Below are 18977 nucleotides of genomic sequence, written 5' to 3'. Positions count from 1 at the left end.
TGCAAGTTGGTAACAGTATCTGCAATTATACTTACAGAATGAAAATATTCAGTAGCCCTCCACTGTTGACACCACCAAATGTGTATTTCTTGTGTGGGGAAAATGCTTACACTTGGTTACCACGGGGCTGGGCAGGTCAGTGTTACCTGTCCTTCTTGTACCCCCTGTGTACATAGCACCGTCAGACTATCATAGAACACACCAACTCCATCGCGCTAGAACTGTTCCCAATAGACAGCGGAGACAGCTCGAGATGACAGAGGTTGATCAGACTGACACCTCCCTGCAACAGTTCACAGACTTTAGTAAAGGATTGGTCCCTTTCTGGGGGCCCATATTAAATAGTAGGGAAATAATACGATTGTACAGGATAGTAGAGAACGTCATCAATATCACCACCGATATCCTGACCAATATTACTGTAGAGCTTCAGGCTACGAGACTCTTTAAGCTCCAGAACCGGATGGTTCTTGACGCCATCCTGGCTGATCGAGGAGGGAGCATGCCGAGTGATTGGCAGCTCCTGCTGTGTGTACATTCCAGACTCCGCCCCCACAGTTCACTTCGCTATCCAAAGGTTGCACCGCATTGCAGCTGAAATGCACACCGAAAATGGGTCCTGGTCACTCTCTGGTTGGTTCTGGGGGCTCTTGAAGACTTGGGGTTGGAAGCTGTTGTTGATAGAAGCTGGAGCAGCAGATATCATTTTTACCTGTTGTCTTTGTATGCAACGTGGTCCGGCTTGTTGCTCTTATTTTGCAACCAAAGTGCCAGCCTTGTGTGTCCCTTCCCCTGTCCCTACCAAGATTCAGATGCTTCAGCAGGAGATTCATGTGCGGATGGCCATTGATGAGGAAGTCTTCCAGGATTAGTACTTCCATTTTACTTAGCTACATCCCGCTAAAAGGAGGGTTTGAGGAACCAGCATTCGATTTAGGCCTAAGTAGAATATGCGGTTACTTTTAGTAATTAGCGTGATGTACCCAGCAGGTAAATGTAGAGACACAAACACCAATACGCACGCCATATGTAATAACATAGGGATTAGTATACACTGTGTTACACGTTTCCGCACCCAATTATACTCTGTACTGTTTGGCTTGACCGGCGCCATTTTGTGGCCTGGTCCACTCGAGAGATTAACGAAAACCTGACATTGCATTTAGCTCAAGCCGTTCTCCTGAGAAACAGTACCCCTGTAGCAACCTGCTGCTTCTGCTCGTTAGGCCTGTCAAGGTTGTAGGTGGGGGTAGGCTGGATAAGCACATTCCAAGGGTTGCTGCGCGGACTCTCTCGGAGTTAGTAGAAGGGAGTTACCCTCACGACCTTGCTATAATGAGATGAGCTAAACCAAGAGCGCTTTGTCTCCCATATATGGTCTTTCCCCTGCACCAACCTGTACCAACTTGTATTTTTCCTTCTTAGGTAACGGTTTCGAAATGTAACAGTATGGGGGAGAGGTCTAAAGTGAAGGGGAGGCTTTCGCAGTCTGATATGGAGGAGGGGATGCTACGGCATCCATAGCAGTCCTGGTAAATGACTGCTAGGCCGCCCCCCCTCCCGCAGTTGCGGTCGCTATGAAGGATTTGGAAGCCTTGGGGGACGGGGCGGATGATATCAGGTTCTGAATCTGAATGTATCCAGGTCTCAGTCAAGAACAGGGCATCAGGGTTTAAATCTTCCAGTAGAAAGGATATTTCTGTAGAATGTTTAGGGGGGGGGGGGGGGGGGGGGGGGGGGTTGGCTCGAAATTGAAAACCGCAGAGTGAACAATTAATTTGGTTGGCTGCAGGGTCCCAGGAAGAGTGACAGAAAGCGGGGTTCTCTCCTCTTAGCTCGCGAAGCTAGTTAGGACTGTAAATCCTGGGGATTGATGGAGGACAAACACTGTTTGTGGCCCCTGGTCCAGCCGTGCGCGGACAGGCGCAGAAGGGCTTGCCTTTGGCGCGCCCGCTGCGCGTGGTGAAGAGCATTCGGTTATATAGGTGTGGCAAGGGCGGTCATCCAATGGCGTTGCGCCCTCCTCCCCTCTAACCCAGTAGTGTTAGTCCAATTCCGCTCCTCCCTCCACATCAATCGGGATAATCCTGTGGTGGACTGGGGAGCCGGGTGTCAGCGGGTGCAGGAGTGCGGGTAAATTGGGAATATTCCTTTTTTAAAAAAAAGTAAAGCAGATCTAATTGCTGCAGTACTCAGCTAATCAAATGATAGCAATCATTATTTTAAAAAGCAGTTAATTGATATTAGTTGCTCCTAATGCTGCTCCCTCCGTGTTTTTCAATGTTTCTCCAATGCAGCAACGTCCGATGAAAGCACCAGTATTTTGAATGAATATATTGTGTTATTGCACTTTGATATCACTAACTGCGAGTCTCCTTGTATTTCAATCATTACGTAATTTTGTACGATTTAATCTTTTAGGAAACATGGTTAACAAATAGTTTTGGCCCATTTTAGTGATGTTTAATTGACACGGTAATTTGACTTTTTATCATTTTTTGGTTTCCTTTAACTCTTTAGGTCCCCTTTCGGTATACTTATGGTTTTTCATTGTTTTAGGATCACAGAAGCCCCTCCCCTTCCATCACCGCCCTGATGAAGACCCCGCTCTAAGGCTGTATTGTTACCTAGCTACACTCTAGGGGTTAAAAAGTCGACTTCTCTTCCTTCCAACCACCAGCTGAAGCCATCTCAAATAATAAAACATGTTGATGAGCAATAGGCATGGTTTTCAATAGTGAAATACCCATTTAGGGGGTACTACCCCTTGGTTCACTACCAATTGCCAATTATAACTTAATTTTAAGATTAGTCCTCCATTTTTTAGGCAGGATATCTGTTCCTTCACGTGCACTATCTTCACACTCCTTGGGGCACAATTGCTTTTGTATTCGATAAGTCAAAGATGTACGCTTTATTTCCCTTCTACGCATTGTGATTAAATAACAGTGTGCTCAATCATTCTTGAATTTTCTTTTTTATGTACATGATTATTTTGATTTGCTTGTTTTGTCGTATAGACTGAACTGGGACCCCTCTTTCATATGTATCGCTTTAGGTCCCTCAGCAGAGACCGCATTTGCCAATGGGCATGTGTCACCAGTAGGATGCAGGAGGCCATAAGGCCCAGCAGTCTCAGTCTGTCTCACCGAAATCCGGGATAGAGGCGGAAACATCAGCATTAATATCCTTGAGTTGCCGCTCTGGAGGATAGGCCCAAAACTGCACCAGCTCCAGAATAGTTTCTGTGAAAGTGAGCATCTAAGAGGGAGTCAGGTGTGATTGGCACGTTGATAGTGAACCCCAACGAATGCAGGAGATCCACCTGAGTTTGGAGGTGGAACACGACAGTCTGGGGCAAGGTCTTCAACAGCTGGTAGTCGAGATCGGGGAAGACTGGCATCCCTGATTTCCACAGATGAGCTGCAACTACTGCCATCATTTTGAGGAAAACCCGAGGGGTGCAGGTGAGGTAAAAAATAACAGTGAACTGAAAGTGCTTGTGGCCAAACGTGAACTGTAGATAACACCTGTGGTCAAGGCAGACTGGAATATGAAAATATGAGTCCTGCAAGAATGAATGAATGAAAGTTTGGAATCTGTGGCTTCTGGAGGGGGTGGTGGACTGACCTAACTGCTGGCCACCTGACCCAAGGGGCTGGTAGGTACTGCATACACTGCCGCACAGAAGTTGAAAAGCTTAAGCACCACTATGGATGTGTGGGTAAAGACGCTGGGTGACCCTTCAGTGGCCACGTACGGTGTATTGAGGGTGACGAAGGGCCCAAGGACATGCCCGTAACCCCTGCTGTCCTTACAGTGCTCCAGCTCTGAGTAAACTTTGTCTCTGAACCGACTGGAACCATCAAAGGCCATGAATAATATCTGGACATTCCCAAAAAAGCCAGTAGTCCTCAACCAGGCATGGCGCCCACGTAATTGTCGACTAAAACGCTTTGCCTAGCCCACATTTAATGGTTTACTTAGCTGCATCCCTCCCGTGGGTGACAAACTAGGAAAGCATAGCCCAGATCTCAAGATGGTCTGGACCTCAACTGCAGCCAGTGGTAGGTCAAGGACCTCCACTGCCCTGCACATCACAGTAGCTAGGGATGCACCCTCCACCAGAATAGGGGCTGGAGGGGAAAGCATGCCCGAATCTGCAGGAGTGTCGAAGCCACTGGCGGCACCCATCCCCTCCTATCAGTCTTCCTCTGGCTCAGATTATTCCTCTAGGAGATCAAACTATTCCTCCTCATCACCCGCCTTCAGAAGTGAAAGATCTATCTAGGGACTGTAAGCCCAGAGGTTGGCAAGGCCTGGATGGCGCCAGTCGAGAAGTATCACTATGATGGGCTCGTCCGAGACGGCACAGGATGGAAAGGAGATGGAAGGTGGCACGCTTGGCAGTGTCAGTCCGGATCCAGGGGCAGATCCAGAGGGCCTGTCTGGCATCCGAGACAGACTCTCCAGTGGTAACCTAGATGGGTCACTTTCCGGCTCTGTGGGGGCCCTAAGATATTTCAGAGGGAGGTGGTGCCCTAAGATGGTATGAATCTCAACTGAGCAGGATTCGCTCTGGCTCCAGGAAACTGGGAAATGCTGAATGGGACTGGATGCTGGCTCAGCAGGAGGAGTGCAGGATTGGGGCGTTGAAGCACGAAGTCAGGCGTTAGAAGAACATTTTCAATTCTTTTTGTGCTTCTTTGAAGAGGACCTCTTGGATCGGAAAGACAAAGATCCTTAGGAACATCCCCAGGATCTCCCTCAGAGTATGAGCAGACACACAGTTAGAATCACCACCTGCAACTAACCACACGCCTAATCGTTGCACAAAATCGTGCATGTTGGGAACAAGCCAACAGAGTTCGCTTCTTTAAAAAAAAAAAAAAAAAAGACTTGTTCACCAGAACAAAATGAAGTGGGCATATTATCCCCAAATATCGAGCTTGCTTGTGTTCTTTGGTGAGGAATGTAGAACTGTGTGCAAGACATGGAAGGTACCAACTATAAAATAATTTTCCTTTTCCCAGTCGGAAGTGAGTCTCAGGCACTAAAGCTATGAGTACATAGAGTCACAGAAAGAAATAATTCACAGTACGTAATCTGCAAAGAAAATTATGTCCATCAAAAATGACCATTTATTTAGAAAATGTTAAAAAAAAATCTATAAGTATGCTTAATTAAAATAAAAACATTTGACTTACACCAATACACTGTTTAGAAAGTATAAAAGAGCTACAGAATAGCAAAGTAGTGTTAGATTAATTGCAAAGGCTTAATTTAAACAAAGTAGTTGGTAAGAATGCCTAAGTAGGAAAAATCAATTATACATGGGAACAGAATCCATACCTTGTACAGCAAGAAGTTGCTCATCGGTTGTCCAGCGTGCATTGAATTTTTGAATGACCTAAAGGGAATATTCAAAATCTATTTTATTGAACAAATTACATTTTGTATCTCTTCATACAAACAGATTTCATTCAATATGGACACATTGAATACTGGTCGACTATACAAATACTTGCAATTAAGTTTAATAAAAAGTACTGTGATCATGAAGATATTAGCTTCACTGCAAATCAAAACCGCTCTACCCTTCTATTATGAATTCATTATTCTTTTTAAGGAATCAGCAGCAGCAAGGCTACTCAATGTTAAATGACACCAGCAGCTCAGTAGTGCTTTGTTAAACAACCAGGGGCTACAGCTGAAGATGAAATCATTAAATACAAATATTAGAATTTGTTTATTAATAGGACCCTCTCCTCTAGCCAATGCAGTGTCAACTGGTTGTCTCTTCAGATGGCACTGCATGGCAAGAGTACAAAGGTGATGGGTGTATTGAGGAATTCTCTTATACAAATCTGGAATCGCACAAGTTACTACTTGTGTAACAATATATCTGTAAGGGACATTAGTTCGTGATGGATTGATTCCTTAGAATATCCCCAGGCGTCAGACTGGATTCGCAAAACTTTGCTTACCAGTACCCCTGCGCGTAAGTAGGTTGCGTACTGCGGCTCCGTGCCCATCACTAGCGTCGGAAGCGCCGAGATGACGTCACGGAGACTACTTGGGTGCCACCCATCCGTGCGGACGTCAGTTCTGTACACATCTTTCCGCACCAGTAACGCAGAGCCATGCAAGATACTGACCATTGGTGCATAAAACTAGTGAAGTGTAGTTCCTATATCCCTAATGTACGAGTTACTTACCTTCGGTAACGATGTATCTGGTAGAGACTATTCTAGCAGCAGATTCCTTCACTTAGAATTATCCCCAGGCGTGAGACTGGATCCTGAAACTTTTTTGCCACAGCATCCCTGCGCGCCGCGGGGGGCGACACCACGCGACTCTGCCCAGGCGTCGTCTGCGTACGTGACGTCAGCAAGGTCACATAAGACCCGCCCCGGCGCGCCTACTTCAGTTTTCTTCTGAGAACTTTTCCGCACCACAACATGGAACCACCAGATAAACTGTGGAAGCATGTGAACAGTGTGCGGAGAGCAGACAAATTGGAAAGAAAGTGAGTAACGACACCGCTAGAGTAGTGCCAAAACCGCAGAACCCAAGGGCAGGGAAAGAAAAAAGAACAAGCAGAATCCTGCGCAGTCACCCTGCCAGCACATAGACAGCCTCCCATCCCCATGCCCCGGAGGCAAAGAACATGCGTAAAAGTCATGGCACACGCAGTAAAACCACCCCCCCATCCTGAGCAAGGAATGGGGCCAGTTTGAAGAGAGGCAGGACAACTAACTTCCAAGTCACCCCAACATAGAGGGCAACCACCCACAAGCGACAAGGGCAAGACATGGCCAGATGACTCTTAATCAGAGGATAGCAATGGAGGGAAGGGGAGGGAGGACAGGGATAGAAAGCAATTCCCGCCAAAACTTGAGTAGCCAGAGCAGTAGGGCACCGGAGCACTGGAATCTCATCCTCCAAAGTAAGGAGGAATAAACCGCCCCCAGACGGAGCCATCAGTCAAGAACAAGAAAGGCAATCACAGGAGACACAGCCCCCCAACCGGGAGGCGAGTACCGAAGACCAACCCAAGGGTCCTCACAGAATAGGGGAGGATGGGTGGGCCGTGAACGAATCTGCGGCTAGAATCGCCTCTACCAGATACTTTCTTACCGAAGGTAAGTAACTCGTACATCTGATAGAGACTACTGGCCACAGATTCCTTCACGTAGAATAGATACCCTAGCAAAACCCCTGGGAAGGAGGGTCTGCGAAAGTAAGCCACCTGCCAATGCAGAACAGAGAGCCCCACAGAGGACTAGATCTGTGGACCAGGTAGAACCGCGGCCCAGCCGGGCCAAGGGAACCCCCACAAGCAGAACGCCACCGATCTCAAGGGGATGTAGAAGGGAAAAGAAGGCCGAAGAGGCCCATACACTCACAGTAGAGGAACCAAGGGCAAAGACGGAGAGGCCGAAGCACCCCACGCCCCCACAAGGCAACATAGCTTGCACCCAATGCCAAGACAGGAAGCGGAAGATGATGTCTATAGGGTCCAAGGAAAAGAGGGTGAACCGACTCCAGATGGATGGCAGCCTGCTCATCAGAACAGCGCCTGCAGTCAAAAGCCGCCAGAAGCAAGAAAAAGAGCCCAAGGCCCCAGGAAGGCCGAGTAGGCGGCGCCAGGTAAGAGAGTACAAAGGATCATCCCAGACCACAGGACAGGAGCAGGGAGAGGAGGAGATGCCCGGGCACACCACTACAAGTGGCCACTCACAAGACCTCTGGAAGCAAAAGCAACCTCCATAAACACCAAGGAGAACAGGCACCCAAAGGAGACCAGAACCCCCTGGCAGAGCGCAAGCCATAGGACAGCTACCACTACCACACATAGGGTATGTTAAGTACCAAGGTATGGGAACCCTCTTTGGAAGAACTTCTGCAGCAGAGGAAAAACAAAAGAGTCACAGGAAAAAAACACACCTGCAGAAGGCTTGACAAGCAGCTCAAGCAAAGCAGTAGGCCTAATCTCAGGGCCAAGTCTGCGCAACAACTCCGACGGAAGACACACAATCAACAAAAGGGCCGCCCGGCAGCCAAAAATGCCAAAGTCCAAAGAAAAGACTTAAATGGCCAGAAAATCCACTCCACATGCACAACAAACGGCCTAAAAAGGGCCAGAATCAGCCCAACTCAGGAGTCACTGAGGAGGGGACGGAGGAGAATAAGGCGGAGGAGGATGGAGCCCAGCCTTTGGATGGCGGAGTCGGCCGGGGCATGGAACAACAGGCTGCCATCAAACTGAAGGTCGATGAGTCGCTCCGGAATATTCTCAGGGAATACTCCGTCCCAACGCCAAGCATGGCGACAGAGTGATTGAGGTAGCCATGGCCCGGCCCAGCACCTCTGAGATGTCCATAGCGGAGCGGTGAATAAACACCGCACGCTCCCGGCCATTCAAGGCACGATGCCGTAAGACCACCTGACCAGACACCTGGGATGCGGCAGATCCCAGAGACTCAGCTGAGTCCCACAAACAGGAAGAGGCCCTAGCGAGCACACACAAGGTGTTAAGGGCCCGCATGGCAGCGATGGTCGAGGTGAACTTGTTGCTCAGAATGAAGCGAAGATCGCTCGGCAACCCATGTGGCAGCGCTAGGGACGATTCGACCTCCGACTCGCCCTCCGACGACGCAGCCGCCTGTGGGGTGGGACGAGAAGTGCCCGGAGAAGGACGAGAGGTCCTCCCTCAGCCCGGAGAAGGACGAGGAGGATCCTCCGACCCCTGTGGCTCCGCACGGTCCAGCTGCTGACGGCGCCGTAGCGGCAACACCCTGGCCTTACACAGGACCACCTTGTCAAAGGACCGAGAGGGGCTGGGGGATGCGACCCGAGCCCCAGCGACCTCCCACGACACCACAAGGACCCCGCTGGAGTTTGCGGCGAGGCAGAGATGCCGTGGCCTGAAGGAGGTGCCCCAGAAGAGCCGCACTCCACAGCACCACATCCTCCAAGCCTGGATCCGAACCAGTCTGCGCCGGAGCCACCGATGGCACAGCGGAGGGCCCTGCGCAGGGCGAGGGATCTGCCGACGCCCCAGGAGTGGAAGGGAGAGTAGGAGGAGACGCCAGAGAGGGCTGCAAAGCCGCCGTGTATGTCTCCATTTGGACTCTCAACGCCCCAACACCGGGAATCGGTGGATAGGACGACTGTCGTCAGTAGGAGGTGGCTTTGTGGGGTATGGAGAGGGATCAGGTATGGGTTGTGTATCATATGTGTCATCAGGATCATTATGGTCTCTCCATGTGTCATCCTGGTTTCCTTGATCGTCAGGTTGTATAAAATCATCCTGAGTATCTTAACCCATGTCTTCTTCCTCATCATATTCTATAGGTGTAGGAGAAAATGGAACATAAGGCATGTTAGGAGTGAAAGGAGGAGGTGTGTAAGGTCTTGAAGGGGATGTGCCAAAGTCCTTTTTCTTAAGAGGAACAGGAGAAGGGGCTTCAGTGTCCAGTCTCCTCTTGTTTATCTTGTAGACTGATATATGTCCTGTATCAGGGTCTATATACAGTCTGTGTTGTTCTCGGTACACTGGATCTGGATGAAAAAGTTCTTCCTTCACTGTCCGTGGCTTCGGCGCCAAGGATTTTGGACCAGTCGCCTGCTGGTCTTTATTTTTTGTTTTTGGGTGAGTTTCGGACTCGAGGCCCCTTAGGTGTGGAGCTTTTTCCGGCTCGACTGATTTGTTTGGGTTGAGTGTCTTTTTAGGCTGGACGTCTTTTGTATGATGGGCAGCCTTCTTCGGCTCGACTGCCTTCTTCGGCTCGACTGCCTTCTTCGGCTCGACTGCCTTCTTCGGCTCGACTGCCTTCTTCGGCTCGACTGCCTTCTTCGGCTCGACTGCCTTCTTCGGCTCGACTGCCTTCTTCGGCTCGACTGCCTTCTTCGGCTCGACTGCCTTCTTCGGCTCGGCTGCAGTCTTAGGATCGATAACCTTCTTGGGGTCGACGCCCTTTTTCGGGTCGACGCCCGTTCTCGGCTCTGCGGCTGTTTTTGAGTCGACTGCCTTTTTGTGCTAGATGACTTCTTTCGGTTGAGCGGTTTTGCTCGATGCTGAGGCCACTTTGGGAAGTGTTTTGCTCGGTCCCGAAGTACCAGAAGGCTTGGGTGTGGTCTTCGGAGCCGAGCCGGAAGGCGGGGCTTCAGAAGCAGTGTTTCGGTCGCGACTAAGGCTTTTAAGAGATGCTTTGACCGGAGCCTTGTGTGGAGGTGGAGGCGGGGTAGGGGCTTTGATACTCACGGTTTGCCCCGGTGTGATCTGGTCATCGGAGTCCGACTGGTCCTCTACTGTGACTATCTCCAGGTCGTCGGAGCTCTCCACCTCTGGAAGTTCATGTTAGTCTTCAAATATGTTTTCTGGTTCTGGTGCCTGCCGCTGCATCACTTGTAGAGGGGCACAATCTTACTCAGGTTTCTATTATCAAAAGACCTGTCTTTATCCTTGTGGATATTGCTGCCACCAGTGGGTTCTATTACCCCACTCTCTCTAGGCTGTCTTGCTCTAGCAAGTTTCTCTTGGGCCAGGGCAATCTCTAACTCTTGTCTCTGGACTCTCAATTCAGCCTCTCTAATTTGAGATTCTCTCAATTTGGTCTCATGTTCCCTTCTCTGAGGGCTAGTCATCCTCCTTCTGGAGTGACCATGAGACCCTCTAGAAGCATGGGAGTTGTCAGTCACCTGAGTGAGTCCTTCTCCTCCTAGGCTCCTGGTTAAGTCCACCTGGGGGTCTGAATGGGTTGTTACCTGATTCATTCCCAAGTTGACTTAAGTTAGCCTGGTTCAGTCTACTGACCAGCACCTGACTATCTCTGTCATCATCTGACTCACTGCTTTCCACCTCCTCCTCTTCCTCTACATCTACCTGAGGAGCTCCAGTGGTGGAGGCTTTCTCATCTACCAGGATGATAGGGGCAGGGGTGTCTACAGTGTCATCCTCTGAAGGATGGCCTCCATCAGCATCCCCTGTGGGGTTTGCCTTAGAGGGCTTTAGAGTCTCAGACTGGTCTAAGAGCTCTCTTAGGTGGTCTGTAGTAGGGGAAGGCCCTGTCTTCAGACCCCTTAAGACACAAAGCTGTCTTAATTCCTTAAAGGAAAAAATAGCAAATTTGGATGGTGCCCTTGGAGGGTCACTCTCAACAGGAGTAAGTCCACTGGACCCCTCTGTTCCAGACATTGCTCTAGTGTGGTGGATGTGTTGCAATCTACCTACACTGGTGTTTACCTACTAAACCTATCTAGTAGTTGTAGCTAGGGTGTGCTACTCCCTTTGCTCTACAACAACTAAGTTCAGTAGAACTTAAGTATACTAGTCTTGTTTTATATGTACCTAGCAGGTACCTGTATGATCTTTCAAATGATAATCTCAAAGATTGTAATGGTAAAACAACAGCAAGCTCAGATCCCAATCCGCTGCTCACCAATGTGAGAAGTTGGCCTGATATATAATGCTCACTAATTCTTAGTGATCACTTTGTATCATGCCAAGCAACCCTTATGATGATGGTTGTAATTCAACCTTGTAGACCAGTTATCCTAGTGGTAACGTGGACAAAGCAGTCTTAGGCTAAACTCTGAAAGGCATGTGAAGCCAGCTGTTATACCATACACAACCCCCTTGAATACCAAATGAAAGGGACACCACACAGATATATATTGAAAATATATATTGATTTATTAACTATAAAATCCCCTGGACTCTTTATGAGCACAGAAGCACAAGCGTTAAATCACAAGACAGTTTAAAATACACAAAAGTTGCACAATATGGATGAGCCCTAGGGGCCACCTAAACCATATACTAAGAAAGTGGTATAAGAGATACCAGGAGGACACTCAACAGTGTTTTGTGTCAATTTTTATATTTTGTGTATGAACTATTTTATCTGTAATGATTATGATTTAGGTACACTGTGTATTTATGGTGATTATAATGTGTTATGTCTTTTATTGTATCATATAGTTTCAACGTGTTGTAGTTACTATATGATTTTTATCTATGCAAATTAAACATATTTTTAATATAGAACTATATTTCATTGTTCCTCTCTCTGTATAGTTTAGAACAATTGTTCACTAACTCCTGCTGACGGCCTAGGTTATTTTTCTCATATTGGTCCTTACCCTGCCCTAGGAGTCTGCGTACCTTACTACCCAGGGGGTCCTTGTTTAATATTCACTCTGGCAAGAATGTCTACAGTCTTGTGGAATATTCAGATTGTGGAACTCTCTGAACTCAGGAGCCAGGCGGCTAACCTGAGAGACTTCAGATCCGGATGTTGAACTTGATTGTTGTTCATTGTAAGCAGAGATAGATAATGCCGCAGGTGGACCGGCGGCTCCAGGGATAGACGATGGAGCTCTGTGAACCAATGTTGCCTCGGCCAAGTTGGGGCTATTAAAATTAGAGTACAAGGCTCCACCTAGATTTTCCTGAGGACTCTGGGAAGCATCGGGAATGGCGGAAAGGCGTATGCAAAGACGTTGCGCCATGCAATGGAAGATGCATTCCCTAGAGACCCCGACTAGGGATGCCAACCTGCGAAGTGTGGGCATTTGGCGTTCATTCTCGTCGCAAATAGATCGATTTGCAGCGTGCCCCATCTGGAGAAGATCTGGTCGATAATTTGTTGATCTAGCTCCCTCTCGTGTGACGATGTTTTCTGCCTGCTCAAAGCGTCGGTGAGCACATTGTCCGTGCCTGGGACATATTCCGCCCTTAGGGTTATATTGTGGAGTATGAGCCAATTCCAGATTTTTTTGCAACTCGCGAGAGTGTGTCCGCGAGCGTGGCCTTCCCTCTTTGTTGAGGTAGTGCTTAGTCGTGGTGTTGTCTGTCCGGATGAGCACCAGGGAATGTTTTATTCTTGGCAGGAAAGCTTGAAGGGCCAGGAAGACCGCCCGCAGTTCGAGCAGATTGATATGTAGTTTCTTCTCCATTGGAGACAACTTTCCGCTTATCTGTAGCTCTTGCAGAAAAACTCCACAGCCTTTCTAGGAGGCGCCTGTTGTGACAACATGAGGGGCAGCCGGAAGCAGGAATGGCAAGCCTTGAGACAGGTTTTGAGATGACGACCACCATTGCAGGGCTCCGACAATCTAAGGAGTCACTTTTATGTGGTTGTCGAATGACCCTGTGCATTGGACCCACTGCTTCGAGAGCGCCTCCTGTAGAGGTCTCATTCTTAGTCGACAGTGAGGAATCAGGAGGAATACACAATGACATCATCCCCAGGAGGGATTTGAAGAGGTGGACTGTCAAGACTTTCTTCGAGGCTACTATAGCAGCTAGTGCAAGGAGCTTGTTCATCCTCTCTCTGGATGGGAAAGCTTTTGCTGACCGTGTGTCCAGGGTTGCACCTAGGAAACTGATGCACTGACAAGGTTGTAGGACTGATTTTTCCTGATTGAGGGTGAGACCCAAGCAATCGCAAAGCTTTAAAGAGGCATTGGGAGACCTGGACCCGTCTTCTAAGGATGGAGCCTTGACCAGCCAGCCATTCAGATACGGAAAGACTTGGTGATGGCACTGTCTGAAATATGCCGCCACCGGGGAACGACATTTCGTGAAGATGCGCGGTGCAGACTTGAGCCCGAAAGGCAGAACGTGAAACTGCAAGCGTCTGCCCACTACTGCAAATCGCAAGTACTTTTTATGATTCCTGTGAAATGGAATATGGAAGTAAGCGTCCTGTAGCACTAGGGATGCTATAAAAATCCTGCTCTTCCAGTAGTTGCAAGACCTCCTGGATTACCATACGAAACAACTGCTTCTTTTAGGAATTTGTTGAGGGCCCTGAAGTCCAAGATTGGTCTCTGCTTCTTGTCTTTTTTCTGGATCAAAAAGAAGCGGGAATAAAACCTTTTTCCCTTCCGAGGTGGAGGTACTCTCTCTATTGCTCCTTTCTACAGCATAATCGAGATCTCTCGTAGAAGCAGCCCTATATTTTCGCTGTCCTTTACCTTGAAAGGACGACTTCCCAAAAGAGGATTGCTTGTTTTGCTGTTGTTGGCGCGGTTGGTATTGCGGTCTACTCTGGCCTGAAGAGCAGGAAGACTTGTATTGATAATTTCCTCTGTAGGAAGACCACCCTCTTCCTCCATTTCCACTAAAGGACTGGTTCTTATACTGAAGAGTGCCCAAAGCTCTTACGGTGTCTGCTTCGTTAATTGCTTGTGCCAAATAGCAACTGGCTATCATATGGCATATCCAAAATGTTTGTTTGCACCTCAGGACGGAAAGAGCCATCCCTGGAGCCGCAAGATTGCTGCTCCAGCCAACTGGCGGAACCTTGTCATAGCGATATCCATCGCGCAGTCTATAGTTTCTGACGCTGATGCTTCACCATCTAGCAGAATCCTCTTTGGATGAATCTGGCAATTCCGACAGGTATGGGGCTATGTGTGCCCACAATTGTCTATGATAGCGTCCCAGGAGCGCTAGGGCGTTTGCGGCCTTTACCGTCATTGCCGACATTGAGGAAAACCTGTTCCCAATGTTGTCCACTCTTTTCCCCCCTTATCAGGAGGAAGCGACAAAGGGGCCGAAGGATTCCTGGAGTTCTTCTGGGTCGCCTATGTCACTACGGAGTTCGGCTTAGGATATCCTGTTAAACACGCCGGTGCTGTATCTGGCGCCCTATACCCCTTCTGACTATAGGTAATCGATAATCGGTAATTACCTTAATGCCTTCTTGAGAGGTTCTTTGAAGTCATACAAATAGCAGTCCTGTTCTTGAGAGGCCATTGAGATCTTAAAACGAACAGCCTTCTCTACCACCTTATAAGAGATTCCAGAATTGTCGGAATTTCCCTCGTCAATGAGCCAGTCGACGTCATCGCAGTCATAGACTATGCCGTCGTAGAGGAGCAGTCAGACGAGGCCGTCATAGACTAGGCCGTCGTAGACGAGCCATCGTAGACGAGGCCGTCATAGACGAGGCCGTCGTAGACGAGGCCGTCATAGACGAGGCCGTCATAGACGAGGCCGTCATAGACGAGGCCGTCATAGACGAGGCCGTCATAGACGAGGCCGTCATAGACGAGGCCGTCATAGACGAGGCCGTCATAGACGAGGCCGTCATAGACGAGGCCGTCATAGACGAGGCCGTCATAGACGAGGCCGTCATAGACGAGGCCGTCATAGACGAGGCCGTCATAGACGAGGCCGTCATAGACGAGGCCATCATAGACGAGGCCATCATAGACGAGGCCATCATAGACGAGGCCATCATAGACGAGGCCATCATAGACGAGGCCATTCTAGACTAGGGCATAGTCGGCGCCGTAGACAGGCCGTCGTAGACGAGCAGTCACAGACGAGGCCGTCGATGGCGATGCCGTCGTAGACGAGCCATCGAAGACGAGCCCTCGTAGATGAAGCCATCGTAGACGAGGCCATCGTAGACGAGGCCAACGTCGACGCCGTAGACAGGCCGTCGTAGACGAGCAGTCAGATGAGCTATCGTAGACAAGCCATCGTATATGAGGCCATCGTAGACAAGCCATCGTAGACAAGCCATCGTAGATGAGGCCATCGTAGATGAGGCCATCGTAGATGAGGCCATCGTAGATGAGGCCATCGAAGATGACGCTGTCATAGACGCTCTCGTCGTAGATGAGCCATCGTAAATGAGCCATCGTAAATGAGCCATCGTAAATGAGCCATCGTAAATGAGCCATCGTAGACGAGGCCATCGTAGACGAGGCCATCGTAGACGAGGCCATCGTAGACGAGGCCGTCGTAGACGAGGCCGTCGTAGACGAGGCCGTCGTAGACGAGGCCGTCGTAGACGAGGCCGTCGTAGATGAGGCCGTCGTAGACGAGGCCGTCGTAGACGAGGCCGTCGTAGACGAGCAGTCATAGACGCTCTCGTCGTCGACGCTCTCGTCGACGAGCCGTCGTAGACGAGCCATCGTAGACGAGCCATCGTAGACGAGCCGTCGTAGACGAGCCGTCGTAGACGAGCCATTGTAGATGAGCCGTCGTAGACGAGCCATTGTAGATGAGCCGTCGTAGACGAGACCATCGTAGACGAGGCCATCGTAGACGAGGCAATCGTAGACGAGGTTGGCTTCTTAGTCTTAACCTTAGACAGTATAGAAGACGCCTTTCTGAAGGGTCCTATGACCAGAGGAGGTGATTTTGACGGCTCAGAAGTCGTCTTTTTTACATGATTTTTCTCCAAAAGCAAGTTCTTTACTCTCCTTTTTCACAGAGTGAGGAGATTTTGAAGGACTGTGCCCAGAAGACCCATGAGTGGTCTTTTTGAGGGCCTTCTCAGGACGTTCCCCTGAGGAATGAGTGAGGAGATTCTCTTCTCTTTTGAGGTCTCCTAGACGTTGAGGACAATGCCTCATCTCGGTCACTGGAGAAAATAAAAAAACCTCCTTTCTGGTCTTAGTGTCTCAAAAACTTACTTGAGAAAGTGCGACAGACTTTCAGTCTTTGGCCTGCGGTATAGACAGTAAATGCAGTCGGTGTGAGGATCAGAGCAGAGCAACCCCTTCCTTACCAGACCTTCTTTAAAGAATGTATTTGAAGATAATCCATAGAAAAGAATACTTGACAACAGTCATTTAATGAAGTGAAAAAAACACAGAATCTGAGCAGAGCTCAGAGGAGACTCCCTTAGCACAACGTGCGGTAGAAAATCTGAGAGACTGAGGCTCCTGCCAGGAAGGTTCTAGAGGGAGGTGATAGCTGATTGGCTCTTCTCCAGAGTTTGGTCCTTTTTACAAAAGGACATGGATATGTTACTAAGGTGAGGCCTTTAGGCCTACTATTCTCGATGTATGTCTATAGAACATTACTTTTCTATGTACCGGAGACTCCCGTCTCGACGACGGGGAATGATTCAGGCATGTGAATCTATGAAAGACACCCATAATACTGGATAATAGTATATTTTTGATACCGGTTGGTTCTAAAAATAAAACTATCTTTTGATATAAAAACAATTGGCTTGAAGTTCAGTCCTTGAGTGTGTGAAACCTTTTGCACACTGAGTGTGTACAACAAATGCTTTACACTGTCCTCTGGTACTGCCTTACTGCTCGACCAAGCTACCACTTTTGAGTGTAAGGTTAGCCCTAACTTTAACCTCTGTTATACATCTGGGGTTGGTGGCCTCTATACACACTGTATCTTACTTTGGTCCAGTATATATAGAGTCACTTTCTCACATTGGTGGATCAGCGGTGGGATACAAACTTGCATTTGTTGGACTACTTGGTTACCATCTGATCACACGACAGAACTCCTAAATTGCCTTTAGAATTCAAAAATTGGTTTTTCCAAAATACTAAAAAACTGGTAGGGCCTTGCTGAAGTCCCATTAGGATTTTAGAAAAATAAAAGTCACTATAGTCAGGTTAGAGGGTTAGAACTATAAGGTTATGTCGCCTCAACAACCCCCAACTATTAGTGAAGGCAGGGCTAGAAAAATCCCCAAAATGGTACTAGTCCTGAAGGACTAGTACCTTAAAAAATGTCCTCGACCTAACTGCAACCTACTTGACCTCCGTCTCTGAAAGCGGAGCAAATGTGACAATATAACAAGAGTTAAAGGCATCTTTATTGCTCATTAACTTTGTGAGCAATAAAAATGCATTTAAATCTTATCTTGTCACATTTGCTCCGTTTTCACAGAGGACAAAAGTTGGTTCATTTTCCTACTCGCCAGAAAGGGCGAGTAGGACCTAAAAACAGCTCGACCTTGTTAAATTTAGCTCGACTATGCGAGCGGTATGGCACAGGACCTGGTGGAGGAGCTCGACCTCACACCTTACTTATACTTACATTTCAGAGAACTAAGGTCTTTATGCAAACTGAAAAATATACCAATGGGCCTGCATCCAACCAAAGTAGGGCTCCAGGAGCTCTTGGCGGAGTATGCAAAAGGCCACCCCTCTGAACAGGGTGATGACCAGTCAGAGGAAGAAGAGGTGTTAGAAGAGGAGGATAATCCCCCCGCACCCCACCCCCCCCATCACCTCTAGGGAGAGGAGGGTCCCTGTACCCTTAGCTCCAAGAATCACACTCTGGGACCCTAGGACCTACACAGGTAGGCCAGGGCCCGGAGAAGACATTGGGACTAGTCCAAGTGAAGAGGACAGCTTGTTAGCCAAGCTGGCCAAGACATTAGATCTAGAGTCCAGACTCCTGGCTATGGAAAAAGAAAGGAAAGAGATGGGCTTAGCCCCTATCTCTGGTGACTGCAATACCAACAACAAGGATAGAGAGCAATCGTATGATCCTGAAATTCCCAAAGGGATTGTCCCTAAATTTGAGGAAGGTGATGATATCACCAAGTGGTTTACAGCCTTTGAGAGGGCTTGTGATATGAGAAGAGTATAGAAACCTCTCTGAGGGTCACTCCTGTGGGAACTGTTCTCTGGTAACTGCAGAGACAGGCTTCTGACACTCTCTGGGCCAGGTGCAGGGTCCTATGACCTCACAAAAGAAAACTCGGATTGAGGGATTTGGGCTCACTACTGAAGAGTACAGAATTAGGTTCAGGGGGGCTCACAAAACCCAGACCCAATCCTGGATAGATTTTGTAGACTACTCAGTGAAGACACTGGATAGTTGGTTAACTGGACAATGTGCATGACTTTCCAGGACTTTACAATTTGTTTATGAAGGAACACATTTTAAGTAATTGCACAAACGAAAAGTTACATCAGCATTTGGTAGACCTAGGTCTAATTTCACCGCAAGAAGTGGGAAAAGGCAGACCATTGGATCAAGACTAGGGTGACTAGGACAACCACTGGGGGAGACCAAAAGAAGGGGGTTACAAAACCTCCCCAGGGGAAAGGTGGTGAGAATGCCCAAGATAAAAAGTCTGAGTCTTCCAAAGGGCCCCAAAAACCTGTACAGGGGGGTGGGTCCCTAACTACTCCCTATGTGCCGCAGCCCTATAGGGGGAAGAACTTTGATCCTAACG

At 48.5% G+C, this 18977-nt stretch overlaps 1 protein-coding gene across 1 annotated transcript in view; it reads right to left on the bottom strand.

Annotated features, from left to right (window-relative positions):
- RCOR1 (REST corepressor 1) overlaps positions 1 to 18977 on the bottom strand; it is a 745358-nt gene that overhangs the window by 234189 nt on the left and 492192 nt on the right. Inside the window, exon 12 of the mRNA XM_086937837.1 lies at positions 5353 to 5410. Coding sequence (XP_086793963.1) covers positions 5353 to 5410 — 58 coding nt within the window. The remainder of the gene's footprint in view (positions 1 to 5352; positions 5411 to 18977) is intronic.

Source organism: Lissotriton vulgaris, chromosome 9 (assembly GCF_964263255.1).
Source record: "Lissotriton vulgaris chromosome 9, aLisVul1.2, whole genome shotgun sequence".
Lineage (NCBI taxonomy): Eukaryota > Metazoa > Chordata > Amphibia > Caudata > Salamandridae > Lissotriton > Lissotriton vulgaris.
This window is presented reverse-complemented; position numbering and strand designations above follow the sequence as displayed.